This window comes from Lepidochelys olivacea (genome assembly GCF_965140295.1).
Source record: "Lepidochelys olivacea isolate rLepOli2 genome assembly, chromosome: 4".
NCBI classification, from domain to species: domain Eukaryota; kingdom Metazoa; phylum Chordata; order Testudines; family Cheloniidae; genus Lepidochelys; species Lepidochelys olivacea.
Window position 1 is genome coordinate 27,394,832 of NC_140414.1, and position 25,717 is coordinate 27,420,548.

Sequence of the window (25,717 nt, forward strand, 5' to 3'; positions counted from 1 at the left end):
TAGGATGCTGCACCCCATGAAAAGGTGCAGCAACACATGTTTCCGAGGAGCATGGAGCCTTCATCGGGGTAGGGACAATTGCAGTTTCTGTGGTCTGGGGTACACAAGTACTGCTCCCTCCATATTCCCCCTAGGGCAAACAGCATACCAGATTGGGGTGAGCCCACAAGGATTGTACGCCACTTCGTTCCTCCTATTTCAGTTACAGACCATCTTTCTTTCCATTGAGATCTTCTGCTCCTCTCCTGTGCTCTCCACATGTTTTTCCTCTTCCTCCTTATCCCAACACTTGTAATATCTGTTAATTTTTCAGTCATGGTTACCGACTACCTCGCTCTTAATCAGTGGGTCTCAAAGCACTTTACACAGGAGGCCAGTATCATTCCCCACAATTTACAGATGGGGAAATGGAGCCACAAGTGACTTGCTTGAGGTCACCCAGCAGGGTATCAGTTGAGCCAGGATTCAAACCCATGTCTCCTGTGTCCAGTACAGTGCTCTATTTGCTCGGCCACAATGGCTGCTTGCTGAGCTCTGTTCTGTGTACTGACAGTACCATGTATGCCAAAGCCTTTATCTCTTTGCACCTCAGAGCATACTTGGATATTTCTGTCCTACCTTAGACATATGGCACCAATCACCAGGTGTCATGTTCCTTGCATGTCATGTTCCTTCCCTGTCATGTTCCTTGCATTTGTATAATGAGTATCAGATACTCCAAGAATAGAAAGACCTTTTCAGTAGGTTCTTCGCTGCATTAACAGACCTCCCTTCCTTCTTCATGCCCAAGTTATTCTCTCTGAACATTTCCCCTCTATTTTCGGTCTAAATTTTATATCTATTTTCTCCCTCAAACTACGTTCTTGCTCTTCCATTTGCTTTCTTTCTCTTCTGACATTTTGAAATAGAATCCTTCCATTATTATAACAGTATCTTTATATTATATTTAAAATATTAAATTGACTGTAGAGTTAAGCAATTAGAAGTCAAAAAATGCCAGTTACAATTGGACATGAAACCTTAACTCTCCCCTCTTTTGCATGTACACTTTGATACATGCTATTCCTTCATTAATAGTTGAAACTGCAAAGGGAATTTATAGCTGCAGACTACTATAAATAAGTAGCCAAATTGGAATTTGGCCAGGATTAATACCTGTAATCTTGCTAAAATGGACAGGGATCCTTACTGACCACCAGTAGCAGGGACCTTGGTTTACAAATTAACTAACATACCGCTGCCAGCACAGCCCTGAGCAAAGGGGCAATATAAGTTGCACCACCCAAGGAGTAGCCCCAAGAGGGAGTGACTGTGATTCAGAGACGGAAACCCCTGTGAAGGCACAATTCCTGCCCTGCTCTCTCCAGGGCAAAAAAAAAGGGTCACTGCAGCCACTGAAAGGATGCAGATTACTCCCTGTGTAGCAGCTGGCTGGCTACCCTGATCTGCAAGCATCCTTCTTCTTAGCATATGCACAATGAGTCTTAGGTGGCATGTGACCAGGATTCCTCACCAGAGTTGGTCCCCTGGTTGAATCATTAGCTTCCCTGGCCTGGGCCAGGTCCTGACGGGGAGTGCAATGTGAACGCTCATCCATGCCCCCCCAGCAGTGGCAGGGCAGAACCTAGGCTTGTGCATTTTGTCAATCTGCTTGATAATGGGGGGGATATCCGAAAAGCAGGGGTGCTGCGGCTCCACAACAGACAGGCTGCTTTCCACTAAGGCGGAGCACTGATTGACAGGGAAGGTAAGGGTACCACATAGCCCCGAACAAACATCTCTTTCTGCAGCACCCAGGTTTCCTTTGAAGTGGTCTCCCATCTAAATAGTAGCAAGGCTTGATGCTGCTTAGATGAAGAGCGCTGACAAGGGTACTTTGTGCCTCTCCGTATCCATTAAGGTCCTGCTCTGCCCCCGTGTTTACGCTTTTAAAAATCCGGAACATTTTTCAAACTGAAGCAACTTTTCTGACTCCTGGATGAAGACGCCCACAGTGCGTCTGTAAATTATTTTATTCTTAAACCACATCTTCAGTTCTTCACCCACTGGGTTTTCATTCTCAGGTTTCCTCCTTACAATCGTCTCTGACTTTGCCTCTTTCCTGCTGCAGCAGATTTGTGTCCAGCAGTTAAGCAACAAAAAACTCTGCTTGGAGAGCCCAGTTTTATTCCTTTGCTCTGTTAGTGTGTGTGTGTGTGTGTGTGTGTGTGTGTGTGTGTGTGTGTGTGTGTGTGTGTGTAAAAATCACCCAAACCTCTGTGACCCTGGAACACAATAAATAAGTGCGTGAATTGCCAGGAGAACTCCCTGTCATTTCTTAAATGGCATCTCTTCATGCTCTTGCACCTACAACCCCTCCTCCCTGTTATCTCTCTTGGCTCAAAAAAGCCACTAGCTGAACTATTGACAGCTTCTTTGTCGAAGCATCTGGGGCGTTTACCGGTCATTTCACCAGACACAATACACAGCAGGTCTGTTCTTATTTCCTAAAAAGCTACTGTTACCAGTTTGGCTCACTGCTTTTCCAGCTGGAAATACACACACAATTCAAGATGCTTAAAACAAGGAGCTTCCTATATAGTCAGGCTTGTTGAATGGAACACTTTTCATTCTGAATCCTAATTGCAGCCCAAATAATTTTCAGAAGTTATATAGGCAAGAACCAAAAGCATGTGTGGCTTTTGCAAACATTTGGCTACTTGTAAAGAGCCATGTGTCAGGTATGACTTATGCTCTTCCTAAGGCCAAATATCACCATGGTTTAATTCCACTGGCATAACTCCTTCTAGAATTAGTACTTATGTGAACGAAATTAAAAGTACAAGAGGTGCCACTACAACTAGGCAAAGGTGTGACCTGCAAAGCACCAGCCTTTTTCAATGGTCTTGCTGCTGCCTACAAGTTCTAAAGTGTCAGTAGTACCAAAATTAGAAGGATCCATCCCCTCTGTCTCGATTTCCCTTTTTCCTGTCCATCTCCTTTTATCCACTCACTCTCCATGGATGACAGGTAGGCTACAATGAATTTTCTTTCTTTCTCCCCCTCCTGACCAAACACAGACAAGGTAAAACAGATATTTCCTCCCCTAGTCTTTTAAACATGGTGGTTGAGGGGAAGGATTAAGCCTTTTTCTCAGAGTAAGCCAAGAGAACACACACACCTTCTCTGTTGCTCTGCTTGGGACTAGGCAAATGAATGTTGAACCCACACATTCAGTCTCTGATTCTGAGCTGATTGCAATCATCAGTAAAGCTCCATTTGACTTCACTGGAAACAGTATCAGGTCCTCAAAGACCAACAGGCCACTTTATTACTACCATATTAAATTAAATTTACAAGCAAACAGATCACAATGAGACAACCATTACATTTCAGTTCCTTACGACACACTGTCTGTACTCATGAGATGAAAGAATGTTGGATGTCTATAAACAAAAGACTATTTAGTTATTTGGTTTTTGCTTTTTTTTTTCTTGTTTTTTTTTCTAGGTCTCAAGTCTAAAAGTATCAATGAACTAGTCAAAGACCTTATCAGAGAGCAGTTTAAAGTCTACCAAAGTGACATGCAAGAGACAGTGGCCCAAATTTTCAAGACTGTGTCTAGTTTATCAGAGGATCTTGAAAGCACAAAAGAATTAGTCAAACAGATGAATGAGACCCAACAAAAGTATGCCCAGGACAAAGAAGACAGACCAACAAAGAATGAAATCCTGGAGCTGAAGAATGATATGGTACAGATGAAAGAGGAGATGAGGTTTGCTTGTGACAAGCCCATCAAAGAACTACAGGCAAAGCAGAAATCCTTGGAAGTTGACTTGCAGCATGAGCAGTCAAGAAGCACCATTTACTATGAATCTCTGAATAAGACTCTTACAGAAATGAAAGAGGTCCATGAGCAACTGTTATCAGCTGAACAGATGTCGGACCAAAATGTCCCTCCAGTAGATAAAGCAGTGAATGATAATGTTACAGAATATATTCTCACTCTACATGAGAAAGTGAAGAAACATGGCCTAATGGTGCTGCAGCTGTATGATGACTTAAGAGAACAAGATATCAAGATCAGCAATCTTACTGTTACGTTAGAGATTCAGAGAGATTCTGTTCATACAGTATGTGAAGACATATTGTCAAAGTGCAGGAATGACTTCCAAATAAAGCTAAAGGGCACAGAAGAGAACGTGCATGTCTTAAACAAAACCCTAGCTGCTGTCGTCTTTCCATTGGGCAATAAGATGGACAAAATGAATGAGCAAATTAATGATTTGTGTTACGATATGGAGATCCTCCAACCCTTGATTGAGCAGGGACCACCGTTTAGTCTGACAGCAGAGTATGAACAGCAAATTGAAGTGGAAGCAATCAGCAGGACGTTGGCAAACCTAACCTCTGTTGTTAATAGTCTGAGTTCCACCGTCAAAGAAATTGTCAAAAGTCAGGACGGACTTAAAAGTGAGGCTCAAACTCGAGATGAAGTCTTTGAGAGGCGTATTAATGAATGCCTCATGGACCTAGAAGATGGCTTAAATAAGACCATGACAGTTTTAAACAGTGCTGTTGATTCTATTCAGGATAACTACGTTCTGAAAGATACTCTAAGTGTCCTGCAAAATAAGACCGAGGCCTGTTGTGGTGCCGAGAAGATGGACAGCATACTGGCATTTATTCCCCAGTTCCAACGGTTGAATGAGTCCCTTCAGACACTGATCAATGACAAGCAAAGCCACCAATATGCTTCAAAAGTAATTCAGGACCTTTCCAATTTTCCATATGAAGAGCATGAGAAAAAAAGCCTCCCTGACCTCAGACAAGTTTACCACATTTTAAATGAAACATCATCCAAAATGGTTGAGCACCAACAAGACATCAGTCGACTAGAAGAAAAGCTGTTACACTCTACAGTGGTCTCAAAAGATCAAGAAGTTCGCCTGCAGAGCATTGAGTCAAATATAACCAAGCTTTTGGTGAATAATTGTGTTTCACTAAAAAAAGGCAAAGTTGCTTCAACGGAACAAGAACAAATGGTCTCTCTCAAGTTACAGACACTGAGTTCCAGAGTCAAGGCACTGGAAGCAAAGTCTATCCGTTTCTCAGTTAATATCCCTCTTTTGAACAAGACTGCTTATGAGGCTTGGGGGCTGTGTCAGGATGCCTCAGCTAGCATTCGAAAAGTGAATGCTAGTGTACCCCAGTTAATTAAACTTGCTCAACCTGATATCCCACTGCTGCAGAGAGGCCTAAAAGAGCTCATAGAGTCTGTATTAGAAATAAAAACAGGGACAATCCTGTCTAATTTAACCTGGTATGTGGACAAATCCATGGCTGATGCTCTGAGCAATATTACCAAACTTCAGAAGCAGATGAAACAGACTGTAAAGAAACCAGCTGCAGCGAAAAAAGGGACAGTGAATACCACCACAAGTCTGGCAGGCCGAAGTCAGAGAAACACAGACAACGCTATAGAACCAGGTAATGCATTTTCCAGGCACTAGCTGCTGGGGTCTTTAATGTTATCATAAAGGCTTATGTAATCAATGTGATTAACCAAGTCAATTAGTAGTCCCAACGGAGTTGGCAGGAGAACTTGACGAAAAAATGACTAGGAGTAAATAATGCAGCAGCTCACTCTCAACATATCTGTGACTGTGGGTGTCTGTGTAATACAATTAAAATCCTGCAGTGGGCCCATGCCAGCTGACTTGGGCTCGTGGGGCTCGGGCTGCAGGATTGTTTAATTGCAGTGGAGATGTTCAAGTATAGGTGGCGGCACAGGCTCTAGGACCATGTGGGGTACGAGCGTCCCAGAGCTTGGTCTGCAGCCTGAACATCTACACCACAGTTAAATAGCTCTTAGCCCAAGTCCTTTGAACCCAACTCAGCTGGCATGGGCCAGCTGCAGGTGTCTAATTGCAGTGTAGACATACTCTTAAAGTATGTTTGTCCTCTAGAAATGGACTTTTTACAAAAGACCTCCTGAGGTCCCATGGTTTTTCCCTCAGTGAAAGGATGTAAAAGTAATGATGGGTTAGTTTTTAAATACCAGCCCAGCCTTTCAAATTCAACTGAGAACCTGAAAATCAAGTGGCAGTCCAGCTAATGCATTAGCTATAAAGGTTCTGCAGTTGGATGTCAGAATAAAGATGTGAAAACCAGAATAGGAATCCAGTTTGCTCTTCAAGGGTTGCATCAGCTTTGCACAGGCCCGCCGACGGGGGGAGGAGGAGGGAAGAGGGCAATTGCCCAGGGGTCCGGGCAATTTAAATGGGCGTGGGGGGGTCCTGCACTTCCTCCCACACCCATACACCCTCCCAGAGCCGACACCCAGCACTCCCTGCCGTACCCCAACCCCCTGCCCCAGTTGGTGAAAATGAGTGAGGGTGGGGGAGACTGAGTGATGGAGGATGGAGTGAGCAGAGGGTGGGGCCTCAGAGAAGGGACAGGACAGGGGCATGGTCTTAGGGAAGGGGTGGGGCAAGGGTCTTTGGTTTTGTGCGATTAGACAGTTGGGAACCCTACCGGGTGGGCATGTAAAAGCCCTGGCCCTGCTGGAAGAGTACACCCTGCAGCGCAGCCGAAATATCTCACTGGGCACCTGCCAGAGCAGGCGCAGCTCCGCCAAAATGTCGGCGGACCACGTCCGCACGTGCGTGGCTTCTGCGGGCATGGGGCCCACTGACCGTTCTGCCCTGGGGCCTGGAATTGCAGTACTAACAGAAGTGCGGGGGGCGGGGGGGGGTTAATATAGGCCCCTGCAAACACTGAAGCACATGTTTCCCTTTGAGTATCTGAGCAGTCCCACTGATATTATGGGACTACTGCTAGCTACTTGAAAGCTTCATTAAGACTACTAGTGTACTTAAAGTTAAACACATGCCTAAGTATTTGCAGGATCAGGGCTCTCGCCAGTAAAATGGGTCTAACTGAATATACTTAAAAAGCAGATCCTGCTGAGTAAGATGATGTCATTTTTACAAAGGCACGTTTCAGAGAAGAATCACATGTGAACGGGTTCCTAACTGCATGTCAGAGGTCTAATATCAAAAAGTAAAAAGATAAAATGTGAGGTACAATATTGGGCATAAGATTTGACTGAAATTCTACAACACAAGCAAATGCTTAGTCTGTGTCACTTCTGAGAAGAGGAAATAAAATGAGAAAAAAATTAAGATGCTGGGTAAAATTTTCAAAAATGGGTTAGCGATTTAGGAGTCCAAGTGACTTTGGTAAATGGGATGTGGGCTCCTAAGTCACTTGGGCACTTTTTGAAAAAATTATTCACGGTCTCTGCAGGATAGGGAATGGTAAGGGAAATAAAAATGTCCATGTTACACTCCCCTGTTTATACGTGCCTAAGCATGGGCAAATCTCTTTGTGTCACTCATCCACCTTTCCTATCCCATTTTCCCCCAGGTTCTTGGAATCTGCATTGTGTGCAGGAACCTATCCAGTTTTTTCCCCATTTCCACACATCCATTACTAAAGCTAAGCCAATGGTGCAAAAAAAAAAAAAAAAAAAAGATTCCTAAATATCCATTGGATTTAAAAAGAAAACTGCAGTTTCACTCTGTTTGAGACTCTCTCGTGATAGCTTGCAAGATCTTGAGCTTTATTGGAAAAAACACTGATTAAGGCTTCAGTTCAAGTATTTAAGCATGTGTTTAAGTCCAGCTATTCAGCAGAATATTTAAGCACATGCTTCAGTTTAAACACACATTAACCCCATTAACCCAAAGATCAAAGAATTGGGCTCAAAGTTGTCTTATCCTTCAGGGGATAAGTCAATCTTTTATCTGGCAACTGAAAGATGCTTAAAAATGCACTGAAATGTGCAAAACCTTTTCCATAAAATAAAAGCAAATTTCAATTATTTATCCTAAGAACAGCAACTCCTTCTGAGCCATCTCTGTTTTCTGCCTGCCTCTGTCATTGCACAAAAGATGGAAACTCAAAAAACCTTGGTCCTAATTAAAACTAAAGGGAAAAAAAAATGATGTCATTGATCCCTCCTGGATCTTTCACTTTGTTGGAAACTGTCACAAGGGCCACTGCCTGGAGCACAGGAAGCTGCCAGCTGCTTATTTTTAAGCGTTAATGAATAAATGTCAGTCCTATTTATTATTTATATGACTGAATTTTCACAAATAGCTTTCTTGATAACTTTGGATGTGCTTGTAGAAAGCAGGGATCTTTGCAGATAATAGCAAACACCCAATTTCTTTTAAAGTAATTTTTCTATACAGTTTGAAAGTAAGGTTTCTATAGGATTTTCTGAAGATATTGAGGCTTTTGAATACACTGTAGATAACCCCTTAGCACTGTCACTAGTTTATTACTGTACAGTTCTACAAATAGTCTAAACATTATCCCTCTTACGCCTCTGGTCCACTCTGTCCTATTCCTTGTGGGAAGGATTTTTCTCATCCAGAAAGGCCCCCCCATCCATATTTTAAGAAACCATACATAACACTCCATAAGAGTCTCCAAATACAAATGGTCAGCATCGCCACTGAGTTACAATTCTCTAATTACTGATTTTAATAGGACTTAGATGTTTGTTTTTCTGGGCTTGTCTTCACTACCAGGGTAAGTCGACCTAAGTTAAGCTACTCCAGCTATGTGAATAACATAGCTGGAGTCGACATAGCTTAGGTCGACTTACACCGGTGCCTTCACTGAGCTGCATTGGCAGGAGACGCTCTCCAGTCGACTTCCCTTACTTTTCTTGGAAAGGTGGAGTATCAGAGTCAACCAGAGTGTGATCTGCCGTTGATTTAGCAGGCCTTCACTAGACCTGCAAAATCGACACCCGCTACATCGATTGCAGTGGCGTCAATGTCCCCGTAGTGAAGACAAGCCCTCTGTTTAATTTTGTGACAGCTTGAGGAGCCTAATCCTGCAACCCATATGGAAGTAGAGCCAAATCTTGGTCCCACTGACATCAAAGGTAGAATTTCCATTGACTTCAGTGTGATCAGGATTTGACCCTACTTAAATGAATGTGAATTTTGTGACTAATGTTAATGGGGTCCCACTGAAATCAGTGAGACTACAGTATGAGTTTGAACTCTGTATGCATATAAGTAAATGCAAAGTTATGATCTAAGTAATGGCTCCACCAAGTAACTGACTTCAGTGGGATGACAGTCTTTGAGCAGGTGATGTATTTTGTGCCTGTGTGTAAGAGAGCGAGAGACCAGGAAAGGGAGAGATAAGCATAAAGGTTATTTTCTCTTTGTTCTCATCTCCTGTATCTTATTTCCATTCCTTCCATCTCAGTACACTCACATGGACCTGACTAAAGTCAACCGTTCACAGTTCATCAGAGAATCAAGCATCCCAGAAGTTATAGTTTGTTAAGGTTTCAATAATATTTCCACTTTATTTTCTATCTTTCTGCTTATTGTTTCTGGCTCATACTCCCCAGAAGCATGGTATGTGCAATAATGGATAACAACAGTACAGACTGAACGTTTTTGTCTTTCAATAAGCTATATCAGACCATTTAATTTTAATGCCCAATTCCCATTTGTTCCATTGGGGGTGGGACACTCATAATGAGGCTTAAGATGGAGTTCTGAAGTCTGTAGATGTGGAAATAGAGATCTATTTTGGGTCACATTTTACTGATACATGTAAATTCTGACTCTTCCTGACAGAAATGTTAAGCTTTCATTGTTGCTTTATCATTCAAGCCTGCAGTAAAATAAGCCCATTTGTATTTTGCATTAAGTGTTTTAATTGCAAGAGACTGATGATTATTCTAATTCAATTTGACTCTTCATACTTCAATTGTGCATATTTAGTTTGATAGAATAATAGGCAGATGAAAGGCGATGGTGATGGCTTTTTTTTTTTTTTTTTTTAATTTAGTGCTCACAAAAGGCATTGCAACGGAGGTCCTGGAGACTCTCATTCTCTGTTGTAAAAAAAACCCCATAAGGATAGAGCTACTGCACTGCAAGCTACCTCCCCACTGCAAGGCCAATGTGCTTCAACCCTGAATGCTACTAGTGAGGCGACAGCGTAATTCCATGCAGCTTTGGCCTCTCGGCTGAGGTTGCCTCCAGGGCAGTCAATCAATCTGTGCCTCTTGTGCTATGGACATCTAGCCACTGGACTGAGACCAGGAATTCATTTCGCCTGTGCCACTGAACAGCCATTACTTTTATCGCTGTCAGACTGGGCCAGATTCAGACTACTGACCTAACTGTGACTACGTTGCAGTATGACAGCCTATGGGAGTGTTAGAAATCAGTTTGGCTCAGGATAATCCCAAACTCTGCCCATCTTTTAATGGTTGCAGGTAGTTAGACAGTCACGGTTACTGAAAACCAAGCATTGAGAAATGACTTCTAAATGCCTTCCTCTTAAACCATTCCCAAATTAAATAATTGGACTCATGCCTCTCCATAAACAGGCCAGCTGCAATAATCTGTTCCATCAGATTAGTAAATATCTGATTTCTTTGTAAATAGCACCTCAGTGGATACTGACAGAGTTTCATTACTTGTGTGAAGATTTGTTTGTACCACAATCGGCAGAATATTCCCTAAAGAGAGACTGTGGCTGTGTGCCTTTACCAAGAGTAGCAGAACTCTGCCTTAATACTACATCTGTCCTCTGTCCCACTGTATGGCATGTAACTAGTAACCTTGTTTATCTTATCCTGTGCAGTTATTTCTGCCATTTAAACCTTTCATTTAACTATCCTTGCTGAGCCTCTCTTTCACTTACCTGTCCCAGTGACTTGTGAAGGCTTAAATAAAAAGAGATGAAATGCTGTGTTCAGAGACATTTCCCCAAGTGAAGTCTGTTTGCAACTTACTCCATTCAGAAGATGTGTATAGTATGGCAGTTGTGTTTCGGGATGTCGTGGAGTGCTGAATGGTGCAAGGAGAAGGAAAGTATTTGGTGGCTTGACAGGGTCATAGTGAACTACAAGCACAGCACAGAGCCTACAGTGCTTTAGCAGATAGCTAGAGGATGAGCACCTCTGGGAAATTCCTCACTTTTTATGAAGAAAGAAAAGGAGTACGAGTGGCACCTTAGAGACTAACCAATTTATTTGAGCATAAGCTTTCATGAGCTGAAGTGAGCTGTAGCTCACAAAAGCTTGTGCTCAAATAAATTGGTTAGTCTCTAAGGTGCCACTCGTACTCCTTTTCTTTTTGCGAATACAGACTAACACGGCTGCTACTCTGAAACCTGTCACTTTTTATGGATTATTTAATAACTTGGCTTGGTCGTCTCTAGGAATTGGAGGGCCAGATGCTCAGCTGCTGTAAATTGGTGTGACTCCATTGACTTATGCCAATTTATATCAGCTCAGGGTCTCTCTTGATGAGTTTAACTTCACTCTCCATGGTACACGTGTTCCTCTCTTTGCAGCCCTTTAACCAACCATCTCCTTCCCAATGCAGATTGCTTCACTGGCCTCTCCTCCTGGCTGCTTCATGGATATATGTGTTCCTTTTTGGTTGTCCCTGGCAGCTAGGCACAAACACAGGCCAGTTAACAGGCTGAGATACATTCAGCATCCCATGCACGCTGGGCTCTCCACGCAGAGGAGCTGGTGCTTTTGAACTGTGGCACAATCAGCCACTATCCATCCTTCCTTACATACAACAAAAGCAATTGTGAGAGTCTGAGAAATGTGAGTCAAGAGTCACTTCAATTAAATATAGAGCAAAGCGATTATCCAGGCAGGAGCAAACAAGTGCTTCATCTTCAGCTGCCCGTGTTGTGACTTTTGACATTGCAATCTTACATTGCTTTATTTCAAGCGCTATTGTGACGGATGATACTCACTGTCGGGAAAAATTACATGAGATACACAAGAACCTTTTTGGTATTTCAGTCCATAAGTCTGATCAGTTTAAACTCAAGAGACATTGCAGAAACAGAAAAAAAGCTTTAACATTCTGTTCAGTGAAATAACATTCATCATATAAATAATGTGACTAAATGCAGTAGCACCTGAAATGGCTGTGCTGGAAACTAAAGGTACCTCATTCACAGTCATGGAGTTTATCTGTGAAAAGAGACAATACAACACTTCCCCTGGCAATCAGAGCTTTTCTGAAAGGACCTTTCATCTCCCAATGACCCCTTTAAATTTACCATCCTATTCTTACACACCTAGAAGTTGTCCAACTTGCTGCCTTTTCATAGGACTATACACAATTTCAGTTGCTGGACTCTGCTCTTAAGACCGGAGTCTGTTGTATAGTATGGCTGAGACCAATGCACCACAAATTACAGCAAAGAAAAATGTTCTCTATGATTTTTGGCTTTGATTGACCAGTATAACTGGGGAAGAAAAATTTGCAAGCTTCCCTGCTCAGAAAAGTACATAAGCCTTCAGGTGGTTTGGGAGCTCTTAATCTTTACCACTTTCCATTGAACAGTTTGAACCTTGTACATTCTTTAATTTCAGGGACAGATTTTCAAAGCAACCTCTGTGGTAGCATGCCCAAAATTGCAGGCGCAAGGTTTTAAGTGAACAAATCGTGATGTTCCAGAGCTCAGATGATATATCTTAGGGATTGCCTCTGTCCCTGTGCCATACCGCCACAACTTCAGGAGAATCCAAGATGAATCCTGTTGACTTTATAAGAGAGGGGCGGCTGGCAGAGCTCCAAGACATGGGAACTTGATGCCCATCTTGGTCCAGAATAACCCAAATTTGGTGACCTTTCCCAGTTCTGCTGCCACCTAATGGAGTGGTGGGTAATGAATGCCATCCCTGAGATAGCTTGCAGTGGATTGGTGGACAATGATTCAGGACCAGCAATGGGCCTACTTGCCATGGCCTAACTGCAGATTTGTTAGATGACCCTGGGCCATCCACCCACAGTAGGCAGGGTTGTAACATCTTCCATCTTATCTCATCTAGCCAATCTTGACAAGACATGTAGAGGTGTGGGGGGGTGTGAGTGAGTGAGAGAGAGAGAGAGAAAATGCTCCTGGAACTGGCTGCCTGGAGTGAAGATGTGCAGGTAGAATAGATTGACTGACTGATAGGGAAGGTCCTGCTCTGACTGAACGCTCTCTGAAGTTGACTTTCACACACAAATTCAGAAGGGGAATTTCACCAGATTTTAGGTATGGATAAAAATGTTTTCCATGGCCCTAGTCAAGACCCAGTGGGCGTCATTGTAATTAACGTTGGTGAATATAGCGACCATGACAATTCAGGTTATTTTTTTCCCTTTAAAACAGGTGAGTACTTGGGCTGCACTAGCTCCCCCTGCGAGAATGGAGGAACCTGCATCAATGAAAAGCGGAGTTTTATTTGTGCTTGTCGCCACCCCTTTGGAGGAGTCAACTGCAGTAAGAAGTTGGTGGACGAAAATTCTGTGACTGTAGGTAAGTACAGTATTTAGCACGGCAACATACTAACGCATATGAGCGTTTTGCATCATGCACCAATCGGCCAGCATTTGCTAACATCATACACTGACTAAATATCTTGTGGCCCCCTCTAGAGACTGGTTCACAGAGGATAAGGGCCTACTACTGCTGCTACCAGTTAAAGTTACTCCTTTAGCTCAAGTAGAAGAGTCCTGCGCTTTAGCACTGAAGGACTTAATTCCTGTTGATGACCCTATTTTAGCATGGCCCACATCACAAGGTTTAATTGGTCTGGGTCACAGAGCCAGCCACAAACCGAGAGAGCTCCGTGGTGGGTTGAGTAGACAGGTTACTGGGGAAGGTGTTAGAAATGTATTTGAACAAGCTGAGATGGAATTTTATTACACAATAGTGAAATCCCTTCACTGGGAAATGATGGGCCCAGCACTTCTTGGGGTGTGCTGTAAATCCCATTAGCTACTGCTGAGCCTGGGGCCAGATCCTCAGCCAGTCAATCAAATCAGAGGAATTACTAGGCCACCTAACGATCTGCACTCTGAAAGCCACATAAATGCTACTGGGAACAGGGAAAGCAGAAAATATATTTGTTCAGCCAAGCTTAAAAATAAATAAATACACATTTTACATCCAAGCCACATGAAATGTGATTTGAATGCTACTTGCAGCAGCTGTTTGGCTGCTTCTCATTCATGACTACATGTGAATAGTGAGTAAAATCATTTGTACAGTAGCAGGGATATTAGCGTGTATGCTCAGCTGGAATGGGAAAAAAACCCATACATACATTTTTATTTTCCCCCATTTGTTGTCAGGAGTGCTAAATCTCTCCCATATTTGTGTAGGGCCTGTGAGCACAATCCCTGGCTTCAGAACACCCATACACACTGTGTAAAGATTTGTGACACAGGGAAAGAAAGAGATCCTGCAGTGGGGGCAAGAGGAAAAAATAAAAGCTTTTCTTAATAATAATGCAGTACGGTCAACAATGAAGTTCCCTTGCTGTTTCTGACATACAGCTTTTGTAGGTGCACTTGGCACTAATTGTGGAGGAAACTGCATTTTCTGCAGTGCATAGGGACTCATTTTGTTTCTATTCTAGCTGCTGAAGCTACTTGATGAGATGCCTTAAATGTTTCTACACTGTGTCTGTTTCAATTCCTACTTGAAACTCTGACATACAGTATGGGTCCTCTTTAATTATGCAACACATGGGGAGTGGGTTGGAAAGACCAAGAAACACATCTCAGAAATACTCTTTACTCTTTGCAGATTTTTCCAAAGGATCTTACAGATATGCACCTATGGTGGCTTTCTTTGCCTCTCACACCTATGGGATGACGACTCCTGGCCCCATCAGATTTAATAATCTGGATGTCAACTATGGATCTTCCTATGTCCCAGCAAGTGGAAAGTTCCGTGTTCCATATCTTGGGGTGTATGTTTTCGAGTACACCATTGCATCTTCCAGTCCTCGCGTCTCTGGCTATTTAGTGGTTGATGGAATAGACAAGCTCGCTTTCCAGTCTGAAAATGTCAACGGTAACAAGTACATTGACAGGGTAATAACTGGGCATGCTTTACTGGAGTTAAACTATGGTCAAGAAGTCTGGCTCAGACTGGCAACTGGCTCCATCCCAGCCAAGTATCCACCTGTCACTACATTTACTGGTTACTTGTTGTACCGTACATAAGTCAGCCATAAATGCAAAATACCACCTTTGAATGAAGCAGCCTGCAGAGTTATTTGTCTGTACCTTGAATTTCCTCCTCTCCTGCAAGGTAAATTCCATTGCATAACACTGAGTTTCTCTAAGAAAGATACTCCCATCCTGCAGGACAGGTGAAATTTCAGGAGTCCAGGGACCTGATTCTCCACAGCCTTGTTTCTCGTATAACCATTTACTCCTGTGACAAGAGAGTCCACAGGGGCTGTAATATGAAAATATCACCATCATAAGTGAGTGGAGAATTCTGATCTGATCATTTTTTGTGCTCACCTTGAATGGGTAAGAGTGCTTTTACAAGGCAGTGGAAAATCAGCCCCCAAGTCTGCATACGGTGGGTCAAATTTTGCCCTGATTTTTCCCTTTGCAACCCCATTCACTCCAGAGGTGTTGCATAGGATTTGCAGCTCAGAATTTGGGCTCCTCTTTAGCTTATTGCATCAAGTGAAAACTATGTGTATTTTCTTTTTGGCCTTATATGATTTGTGAATATCTTTGTATTTTAAGGCTACACTTAAATATTTTTCTATATTTTCTATTTTCTTCATAATTTTGTACATGGTCTTGTACATAAACAACATGGTAGTAAATAGCTCTTTACTAGAAAAAGGCATAACAAGATCTAATGGTTGGAAACTGATGCTAGACAAATTCAGACTGGAAATAAGGTGCAACATTTTAACAGTGAGGGTAATTGACTATTGGAAGAACTTAGCCAGGGAATTGGTAGATTTTCCATCACTGAGCTTTTAAATCAGGACTGGATATCTTTTAAAAATATATTCTATAGTGTACTATATGCTCAGGCAGAAGTTATGGGCTTGATACAGAAATTATTGCATAAGGTTCTTTGACCTGAGTGATGCAGGAGGTCAAACTAGAATTATCCCTTCTGGCCTTGAAATCTATGAATGAATATACAAGATTGTTTGTTTCTGCACATTATTCAAGTTGATTGATTGTTAATGCAATCAAGATGGGTTCCTTCTGTATGAGCCATTCCAAGTTGATGTCATGTGATAAAGCAGCATAATATAAATTAGAACATGCATCCAAATGTCTGGTGGCACCAGTTTGAACATGTTATTGGTTTAAAAATTGCAGGCCTGATTCTCCACTGCCTGACACCATTTATAGTCACCTACACCAGTGCAAAGTGGGTGTAAAAAGCTATCAATGACATGAATGAACAGAGAACTCTGTACTGGCAGCATTTCGTGCCAATTGGCCTTCACTTTTCTCAGATGTGAATGTCTAAACAGGGTGCAAGGCACTGGGTATCAGACTCCTAATTGGACTTGTTTAAATAATTTCTTTCACTGCTGGATAATGGATCAGATCCCCAATTGCTATAAATCAGCACTGCTTCATTGATGTAAATGGAGCTACACCAGTATACAGCAGCTGAAAATCTGGTCCAACAAGTTTTGGATGCTCTCTAAGTTATATTGCTTTCATTTGCCAGGAACTTGTTTCTAAGAAAGTCACAAAACACCAGGTTTATTCTTAGTACTCATTGGTAGATATACCTGAAGCTTAAACAAGAAAGAAAGAAATGCACTGAAGTCAGGAGAAATACTTTGGAGTCCCATAATCTGAAAATATAGCCTAAAGCTAGGCAATCTATTCATAACTGCTTTTTTTTAGGAATTCAAGGTATTTGAATACTGCCTCCATTCAGGACTTGTGATTTTAATGAAGGTCAGTGGTTTTCTATGGAAGTAAAGGTAATGGACAGACACTTGTCCTTCCAAAAGGCTCTGACTCCCACACTTAGCAGGAACAAACATTATAGGCCAAATTTGCAAAGTCTGCTCTACCTTATGTCCTAACTGACCCTGATAGGGATCCTTCCCCCAGAAAATCCTCCCTTAAGAGTGTCAGTCAGCTAGCCCCCCCTAAACGTGCACAGTTATGTTTCCCGTGCAGTCGGGTGTTTACTTTAGATTAAAGAAAACAACACAACCAGAAAGAACAAAAATAAAGTTTCCATGAGAGAGGGCAGTGCATGTCTCCTCTGTAATATGCTGCATTAACCCTGCCTCAAAAATTGGCAGCTCCCCCTGCAGAGGGGGGCATTCTGTAGAAAGTTAAAGGTGCAGTGCACAGAAAGCAAAATAAGGAGAGTAACATGGCTACATTCATCACAAGCAGGATGGAGGTGTTCTTAGGGTGGTTAGGAGATAAGTTGATTCATCATATCCCCTGGCAGCATATGCCAGCAAGGAGATTCCTTGGAGCCTACACTGAAAATGGAGGCTGCTCTCAACTGATGAAAACCTCAAGGGAGAGCAGACAGTGATCTCACAATCTGTTCTAACCCTGGTTTATCACCAATGGGGAACAATAGGCTTGTTTGGGACTGAAAACATGCATCTCACTTACCACAGACCAGTCTGACCTACTGCATTTGTTTTTCCTCTGATTCCCATGTGATCTGAAAGCAAGAAAGCCCCTTCCTTTTTCTTTGCCTATATCAGTCAGATAGTTAACAAGTGAGGCACATGCTTTGCTCTGAAAAGCCTAGATTTAAAAATCTGAATTTCAAGGAGAAAAAAAGCCTCAATAACAGTGCATTTACTGGAGGCCTAAATCCACTAATGGTTTATTAATGGATCTCACCATGCATAAGTTGTCAGAAAGGTAACCTGCAGCTCGTTGACCGACACCCAAATAAGCAGAGTCACCAGTGCTGGGAACAAATGCAAACCACACTAGTGTAGTGGTTTTATAATCCTCTCTTCCGCTTGTATGAGACTAATCCTCAACACACCATGAACCTTGAATGTGTGTGCTCCAGCCCCTTCCTCCCCAGTGTACCGTATCTTTCTGTAAACACTTGACATCCCTGATTTGACACTAACTCATCCTACTCTCTCACTGAATTTTATCAAACGTACTGCCCACATTCCCAAATCCCACCCCTCCCCTTGTATGACTTTGTCATTTTAATAACGTATTTAGTCCTCTTTATTCCTGCTGTGGAGATGGCTAAATGGCGTGGAAATTACCCTGCAGATGAAATTCAAATGACCCACCAGAGATTGCATCTCTTTTTAATGTGACTTTCTTTGCCCTTGCTGCCCTTGCCACAAAATCCTTCAAGCTGGGTCTCCAGCTTCATAGGCACTAATTATATTCTCACAGCAGCCAGATTCTTGATAGGTCATCATGTTTTTCAAATTTTTCTGCCACAAAAATTCCAAACTCATTAGCTATGGACCAAGAACTCTGATTATATCCAGGCCTTGAGTAGCAATAAATTGGAAATCATCTTCCCTAGTAGCATTGTTGCTATTCCTATTGCACCGATAAAGGGGGAAAATAACTTTTTTTTTAAATACACAATAAGCTGAATCTCCTGGCAAGTATATATTGTGCATTAACTCACAATAATCTTTTCACTCATAAAACAAAGTAGAATTGCCTGTGTGTTCCTGTTAAAAACTTAAATGCAGTTTCTACAGCATGTGCATGTATCTGCCTCAGCCTTTAAAACTCATTTCTGGGCATCTGACGAAGTATATAAGCCACTTCATCTAATAAAACACATGATACTGAACATAACTGCGGATCAAAAAAATCAGTAAGACTACCCATTTTGCAGAAAAGATAGTGATAAATCAATCAATCTAGATTCTCATGTGACCCGATTAGAAATCGTCCCAAACGATGGCTCCAACAGCATTTTGACATCCCTTCCCCTTCATTTTAACTCTTTGATTTGTTTTCCCTGATGATACGGAGATACCCGGTTGCACATCTGAACATTAGTATCTCCCAAAAGCCCACATAAAGGATCACAAAGACTATCCCAAACCTTTATACAGTAGAGCGAACATTGGTCTCTTTATCTGGGTGACTCAATAACCATGGCAACATTATCTGGTTTGGCTTTGACAAGCCCATCCAATTTACTCTGGAGCTTGCATTATCATTTCCTCACCTACACAAACGTAGTTATCACTGAATGCATTCCCCCTCATATTTTTTATCATTCATGCTGAAATCTGCAGTTTTTTCGAGCAAACAGTGTATACCTTCTTCTGTAGTGGAACAAGCAGCGTTCCCCCAAGTCCTTTCCACCTCACTCCTCTATACGAGCCTCAAGAATCAGCACCTGAATCGCTGTCATGAATTGTAGATAGAAGAGTTATTGGCTTCCTTGCACTCCCGTCCTTTTCCTTTTGTTTATTTTTTGGCTGTGAAATCTCTTCTGTGGAAGCCTACATGCTTTTGAAACTCCTATTACAGCCTTATCTGCATCTTTAGGATTCAACTATATGAGCAGGAGAGAGACATACTCCTGAAAGCCAAAAAGACAATTTTAGACTATTTCCAAAGGAACGTCACCCACAACAGTTTTTCGCAAGATCACAAAGTTGCAAGCATTTTGTTATCCTTATTAATTAAGTGCTGATACTGAGCTTGGCATTGTTCAAGACACAGACATGGACTCTGCCATGCTGAGCTTTATAATGTAAAATCAAACTCTCATTGACTGATCATATCCTGAGTGCATTACACAGTGACTGAGTAACTTCTGAGACTTGATTAACCTTTTCAGGGGTGTCAGATATACCAAAGCTAGGCTACTTGAGTCTATATTTTTCATCTAATCCTTAATGGATCAACTTCACACTTCTTTACCCATTCAGCCTATTGTTAGAATGCACAGGCCCTTTCATTGAACCAGGTAAAATCATTACCATTCTGGAGATCTATGAAGTACGTGGAAAAGGAGACTCTTCTTGTTTTGTTTGGGGGGGAAGCCTTTGTATTTGCTGAACCACATTAATTCAAGTCACTGTTTCAGTAATGTTCAATGAGAAATACTATGAATTTAACATTGCTGTATATTTAATGTGCACAGTGAAATCTTTTTTTCATTTTCTGTGTGAAAAATTGCCACTCATTCTTGAACTATAACAATAATGTGTGTTGTAAATGCCATTTTGTCTTCATGAGTAAGATCTAGTAAACCTTTGCCTTTAAATAGGGTTTCATTCTCGAAATGTTTAGGCAAGAAAATTCAATCTGCAATCTTGGTAATAAAATTGCTAAGAAATATATTATCGGCAGCATGTTCACTTTAAATGTACTTCAGTGCCCCAGTACACAATACTTAGACATTTGGGGTGGTTGCCTTACAGAAACACCAACCGTACATTCACATATTTCATATACCTAAGCAGAAATCCTTATGAAAATCTTCTTGATGGCGGGTTGCTACGTTGTTATAAAGGATTCTTATCTTAGAAAATGCAACATACAAACAAAGCACAACCAAGGATGTGACTGTTTACAAATAGCATACAAGGCTTCCAGAAAGCTTGCGATTCAAATCTATGGGATTTGTACAAGTGCTTTCTCTGCAATGAACAAAAATTCTTTGTAAATACCATAAGTCTTTTGAAAGCTGTGTGAACACATTATTGAAGATCTGTACATTTCATATCGATGAAGATTTACCATGACGAGGGCTCGATTGTCTCAGATGAAATCACAGGTGTCTGACACTGAATATCTGTTAGAGTATTCTATCTTGTTATCTTGTTGCAAAGCCAGGAAAGATGGCAATTAAAAAATGGCTAAAATGATACACCTGTTTAGAGGGAGAATTATCCTTGGCTCTATCTGAACAATCTGACCTCTCTGCAAATTGCCTTACCGGGGGGGAGGAAATGAGTTAGTACTGGTTTACTTATTGCTTTTTATCATGAAAGGTAAAAACATACATGTGCATTTGTTGTTTATGATTAGTGTCTGTCAAAGAATGTGCCATTACCTGCTTATACTTACAAAAGACAGCATTAAGCCTCAGAACACAGGAGTGGATTCTCAGTGGGTCGAGAGCTGCAAGGATCTCGTTGACTTCCAGGATGTAGCCCAAAATGTATATGTTTAACCACCCCCTTTAACACTGTATGCCCCAGAGACCTGAACAATAGTGCAGTTTGTCCATAGATACCCATTGACATATACAGAAAACACAGGAGAAACAGAAAATATGTTTGGCTGAAAATTAAAGAGTATATTTCCATGTTGTGGACGCAGCTTTTTCCATCAAAAAATCATTTCAATAGAAAATTCCCAACCAAAATTCCTAGTCATCAGCGTTATGAAAAGACTTTCATCATTAGTACTATTAGATACCGTATTAATCTGAAACACTGCCCAATCTCCTCCCAATCCAACTACATGTAATCCTACCCTACCCACTATCCTTATCCTTTTCCCCAAACTCCCCTGACTTGATCCCCGTCTTGAATTTCCTTCCTGGGTTTGAGTACAATCAGCCTTGGTACCTTCCCATGTTTCCTCTCCCAACTCTTAACTCTCTTTCCTTGATTGCTAGATGCCCTTAACTTGAGTAATATAACTCTGGGATGACTGTCAGTCTCTGCTGAGCAGGGGTTGGATATCCTATTCAAATATGCACATCAGTGTGTTGCCCTAAGATCTGAACTGCCACTTCCCCTCAGTCACATGGTGCAATACGCCAGTGTATGTTCCTTAGGTTAGGGAACTCCATTCAACAGATCAGCCCGCCTGGGGGTGGCAGACTGACTTTAAACCTGCTGAATGCTTTGATGCCAGTATCACCTAAGAAAACACCTGTCTGTGAGAGAATAGATACTTTCCTGAACTGATCAGAATCTGAAGTGGTCCAGATTCAGATGGTGGAGGCTGTTTTTAAAGAATCAGTTTATTCACTTTTGTGCCTACATTTTTTAGAACCACAAAATAGCCAACAGTTTCCATCTCATAATATGGATTCAGCTGTGTTAACTGCAATGACTATAGGGATCAGTCCTGCTCCCACTGTAATCAATAGCAAAACTCTAGTAGCTTTCATGGGAGAAAGGTTGGACCCACAGGTTTCTAATCTGTGTTGAGACATATATTCCTACACAAATATTTAGCCTCTTTTACTACTTCTGTTACGCTTGGTTTGGTCCATTTCTCAGGCACAAGTGGGAAGAGCTGGTGACAATTACTTTTTTCAATCACCTGATTGATTTACATTTCTCAGGTTGGAAGCAGATGGAGTTCCTAGCCTACTCTGAATAGAAGCTGCTCAGAATGGGACTGACTCTCCATTGTCTTGCACTAGGTACAGTCAGTTCCTTTTGTGTAAAGTGAGTGCAAAGCAAGTATATAAGAATACCATTATGGTTTGCTAGTGTGTTTTACTCCACTTTGCACAGGTGACTTTCTGAAATGACCCTTCCAGTGACCGTTGCTGAGAACATGCTGGCGCAGCAAAGTCTGAAATTTTCTTTGGATATGAAAATATTAGACATAGTATACAAATATATTGGTGAGATCCTTACAGATTTCAAGACATACTACTGGATTGCCAACGGGTGATCAATAACAGAGTGGAGGCGACAGGAAATAAAGTGGAGGGTGATGTTGGAATGTCAGTGGCAGAATGAGTCAGTTGGCAATGAGGTTGAAAGAAGGAAAGCGGCTAAATTCTTTACCGACAAACTTTTCTTATTCAGCATAAATTGAAAATCCAGCATTTATCATATCATTTGTCTATTATCTAAACTGAGTTTTTCCACTTGCCCAGATAGATGGTTAAGGAGATGCATGAACAACAGGATCTGCTAGTCTGGACTATCATTGGGGAGAGGAGAATTTGAGGGGGAAAGGGTTACAATTATTTCAACAAACCCAGATCAGGCATTTTTTCTGAGAGCAGGCATGTGACACAGTAAGGAATATAGTTTCCCACTGCTGCATGAAAGATATATAGAGTTAACTGCTATTCCAGCTACTGTGATTTAAGTGAATAAATCTCTGGTGTGCTAGTTAGCAAAAAGATCTCCTATTTACCTAGGACAGAATTTGAATGAAAAGAAAATGGATACATAACATATGGACTTAGAAGCTTTAATAAAATATAAAAGGGAGACAGTCTTGCTACCTGTCCATAAAAAAATTGATCTCAGAATGAAGAATTAAGTAGGTTTATGAAACTTGCTGGGGAGAATACTGAAGGGAATAGAGGAAGAGTAGAGCTGGGTGGGAAGTAATATGTGACTTCCACTGTTCCTGAAAAGATCCGTGGATGACTAAGCATTCACAGTAGAAGGGTCCAAGCGATGGAACCCACTCCCTCTCAAGGCACATCAGTCTTATTTAGCAGTGTGCAGGGCATAGCATAAGCTGTGGCCTCGAACCTGCAAGAACTTATGTACATGTGTAACTTTAGTATGGTTAATAGCCCCACTTATGTTCATGTGTAAGAATTTGCATAGTTGGGGTCTGTGTTATGCCTTTCCCTGATTATTGCTGGTAGCCAGGAATAGAGCTGATCAAAACATGTGCACACAAACACACACACACACAAAACAAATTGTGAAAAAGTCAAAATTGTATTAATTTCACAGGGTTTGAAAATTACCCATTTTGTGGGGATTGTTTTGCAATAATTTAAATGGAAAATGTTATTGACTTGTTTATCAAAATGGTTTTTGAATTTGTTTTCATACAGAAAAATGGATTTCAATAACAATTTCAAAATGATTTATTTTTGAAAAACAGTTCTTACAAGAGAATAATTCTGATAACTATTTTAATAAAAATATAGTCATTTACATCTTAAAAATAGCATGAAAATCCATTGAAAGCAAAACAACGTTGAAAATTTTTCACTAAAAAGTCAGGGGGGGAGGGGGTTTCAAATGCCATTTTTTTAGCCAACAACAGTAAAAACGTTCAAAAATTTCCAACCAGCTGAAGTCAGGAGGTAGGATGTTTTATTCTGCCTGCCCACTATATACAGGCGTCTTTTTAAAAAAATCTTTCAGAACCAGGGTAATACGGTGACAGGTACCAATGAACATTTATGAATAAATATAAAATGTATGTGAACAGCTCTATCTTCCATATGTAGGAGATCTATGCAGAATGACTACAATGTCTTATGTCATGAGTACTTTAGCTTGGTGATGCTAAAAAGACTGCCCTATGTGTACAGATTTAAAAAAGCATATGGTTGCAGAAGGAACTAATGTATTACAGACACACACACAGGGTGTGAATATCTGCACATTTAAAAATGTGGGGAAATCACACTGTACATAGATTCCATAGAATGTGCATGAAATCCTGACCCCTTTGAAGTCAATGGGAGTTTTGCCACTTACTTCAATTTCGGCAAGATTTCACGCTTATGCCTTCAGCACTGGGCTTCTCTACGCATTGTGCCACTTCGCTCTGAAGCCCTATACGAAGGAAATCATGAGAAGCGTGAGTTCCGCATCTACAGTCAGATTGAGTGTGGCTGAATAAAAAAAGGATGCTGAATCAGCGCCTCAATTTCACCAGCTATAAAATGTGGATAATAATATTTATCTACATACCTGGAGTATTATCAGAATTATTTAATTAAATCACTTTCAAGGTGAATAGTACTAGACTGGCACTGAGCAGTACTCTGTCCTGATGGTAATGTTGTATGTCACTCTTTGTTTGCTTTTACCTTTTTAAACTGGCTCATTTTTATTTCCTAAGCATTGAGGAAAAATAAAAGGAAAGGTCCGGGGGGGGACGGGACTGATGACTCAGGACAATATTTTAACAACCACAAAATTGCTACTTTTCTTCGGAAGATTATTTTAAAAAGCACTGACAATGACAACAAAATTATAAAGTTGCTTCCCAGCTAACAACCTTAATGAGAAATTTCTGTCTGGGTTTTGATCTTCCCACAGCATGATTACTGCTCTTTGCAGAGCTGCATTACCAGTCATGTGCTCATGTATGCTGATAACAGCATGCTGCCATGCCTTACGTTGCTCAATCTGTCTGTTGAGTGTGATGGAACTGATCATGGGAGCTCATCTCTCCATGAGCCTCGATATTGCATGTTAGTAGTTTTAGTCTCTTAGTTAGTGCATTATACGCAGTTCCTTGTATGTAAGATGCTTTTTTCTGCCAGTTCAGTACAAAGGTGCTGTGAAGTCCCACAAGGCTCCATCCTTAAACCAACACTGTTCTGAGTCCACAGCTTTCTCTCAGTATTCTGGAGCCCAATTTTCAGTCATTGTTATGCTGCTGATACACAGGTTTATTTATCAACCTCCCAGGGAAGCTATTTCAAATTTGATTGAGTACCTCGGTGATATTTTAGTCTGGGATGTCTGAAAATCTCCTGAAGTTAAAGTGTGAGGAGTGTCTTTCTCCACCATCTAAATACTGTTTTGCATTTCTTTTCAACAGTCTGGGGGCCATTTTGAGTGGTAAATGTGAGTTTCATCTCAAAAACTCCACTGAGATGGTATACACCAGCATATAACAAGAAGTTTTGTCTCAAGAAGTTAAGTAGTTCATTCATAATGTGTGGATTTTTTTTCGCCAAGGATGTATCTGGACTCTCTCATCTTAATTCCTGCCAGAAATGAAGTGTTGAGCTCCTTCTCAAAGGTGCTGATGGCCCTTAACTCTTCTCAGACCATACTGTGCTCTCAGTAACAGTGATCTAAATCCACCCAGATTTAGACCAGTGTAACTGAAAGAAGAATCTAGCCAACTGATTTCAAAGGGAATTGAGGGTGCTCAACAGCTAGGAGACAACAATCGCACCCCATAGAATCAGTCCA

At 41.3% G+C, this 25,717-nt stretch overlaps 1 protein-coding gene across 2 annotated transcripts in view; it reads left to right on the top strand.

Moving 5' to 3' along the window:
* Positions 1 to 15,566, top strand: part of MMRN1 (multimerin 1) — a 51,840-nt gene extending 36,274 nt beyond the window's left edge. For both annotated transcript variants that reach the window (XM_084625342.1, XM_084625341.1), the window contains exons 6-8: positions 3,490 to 5,469; positions 13,222 to 13,368; positions 14,644 to 15,566. In XM_084625342.1, coding sequence (XP_084481468.1) covers positions 3,490 to 5,469; positions 13,222 to 13,368; positions 14,644 to 15,065 — 2,549 coding nt within the window. In that variant the 3' untranslated portion in view covers positions 15,066 to 15,566. The remainder of the gene's footprint in view (positions 1 to 3,489; positions 5,470 to 13,221; positions 13,369 to 14,643) is intronic.
* The last annotated feature ends 10,151 nt before the right edge of the window (positions 15,567 to 25,717 follow it).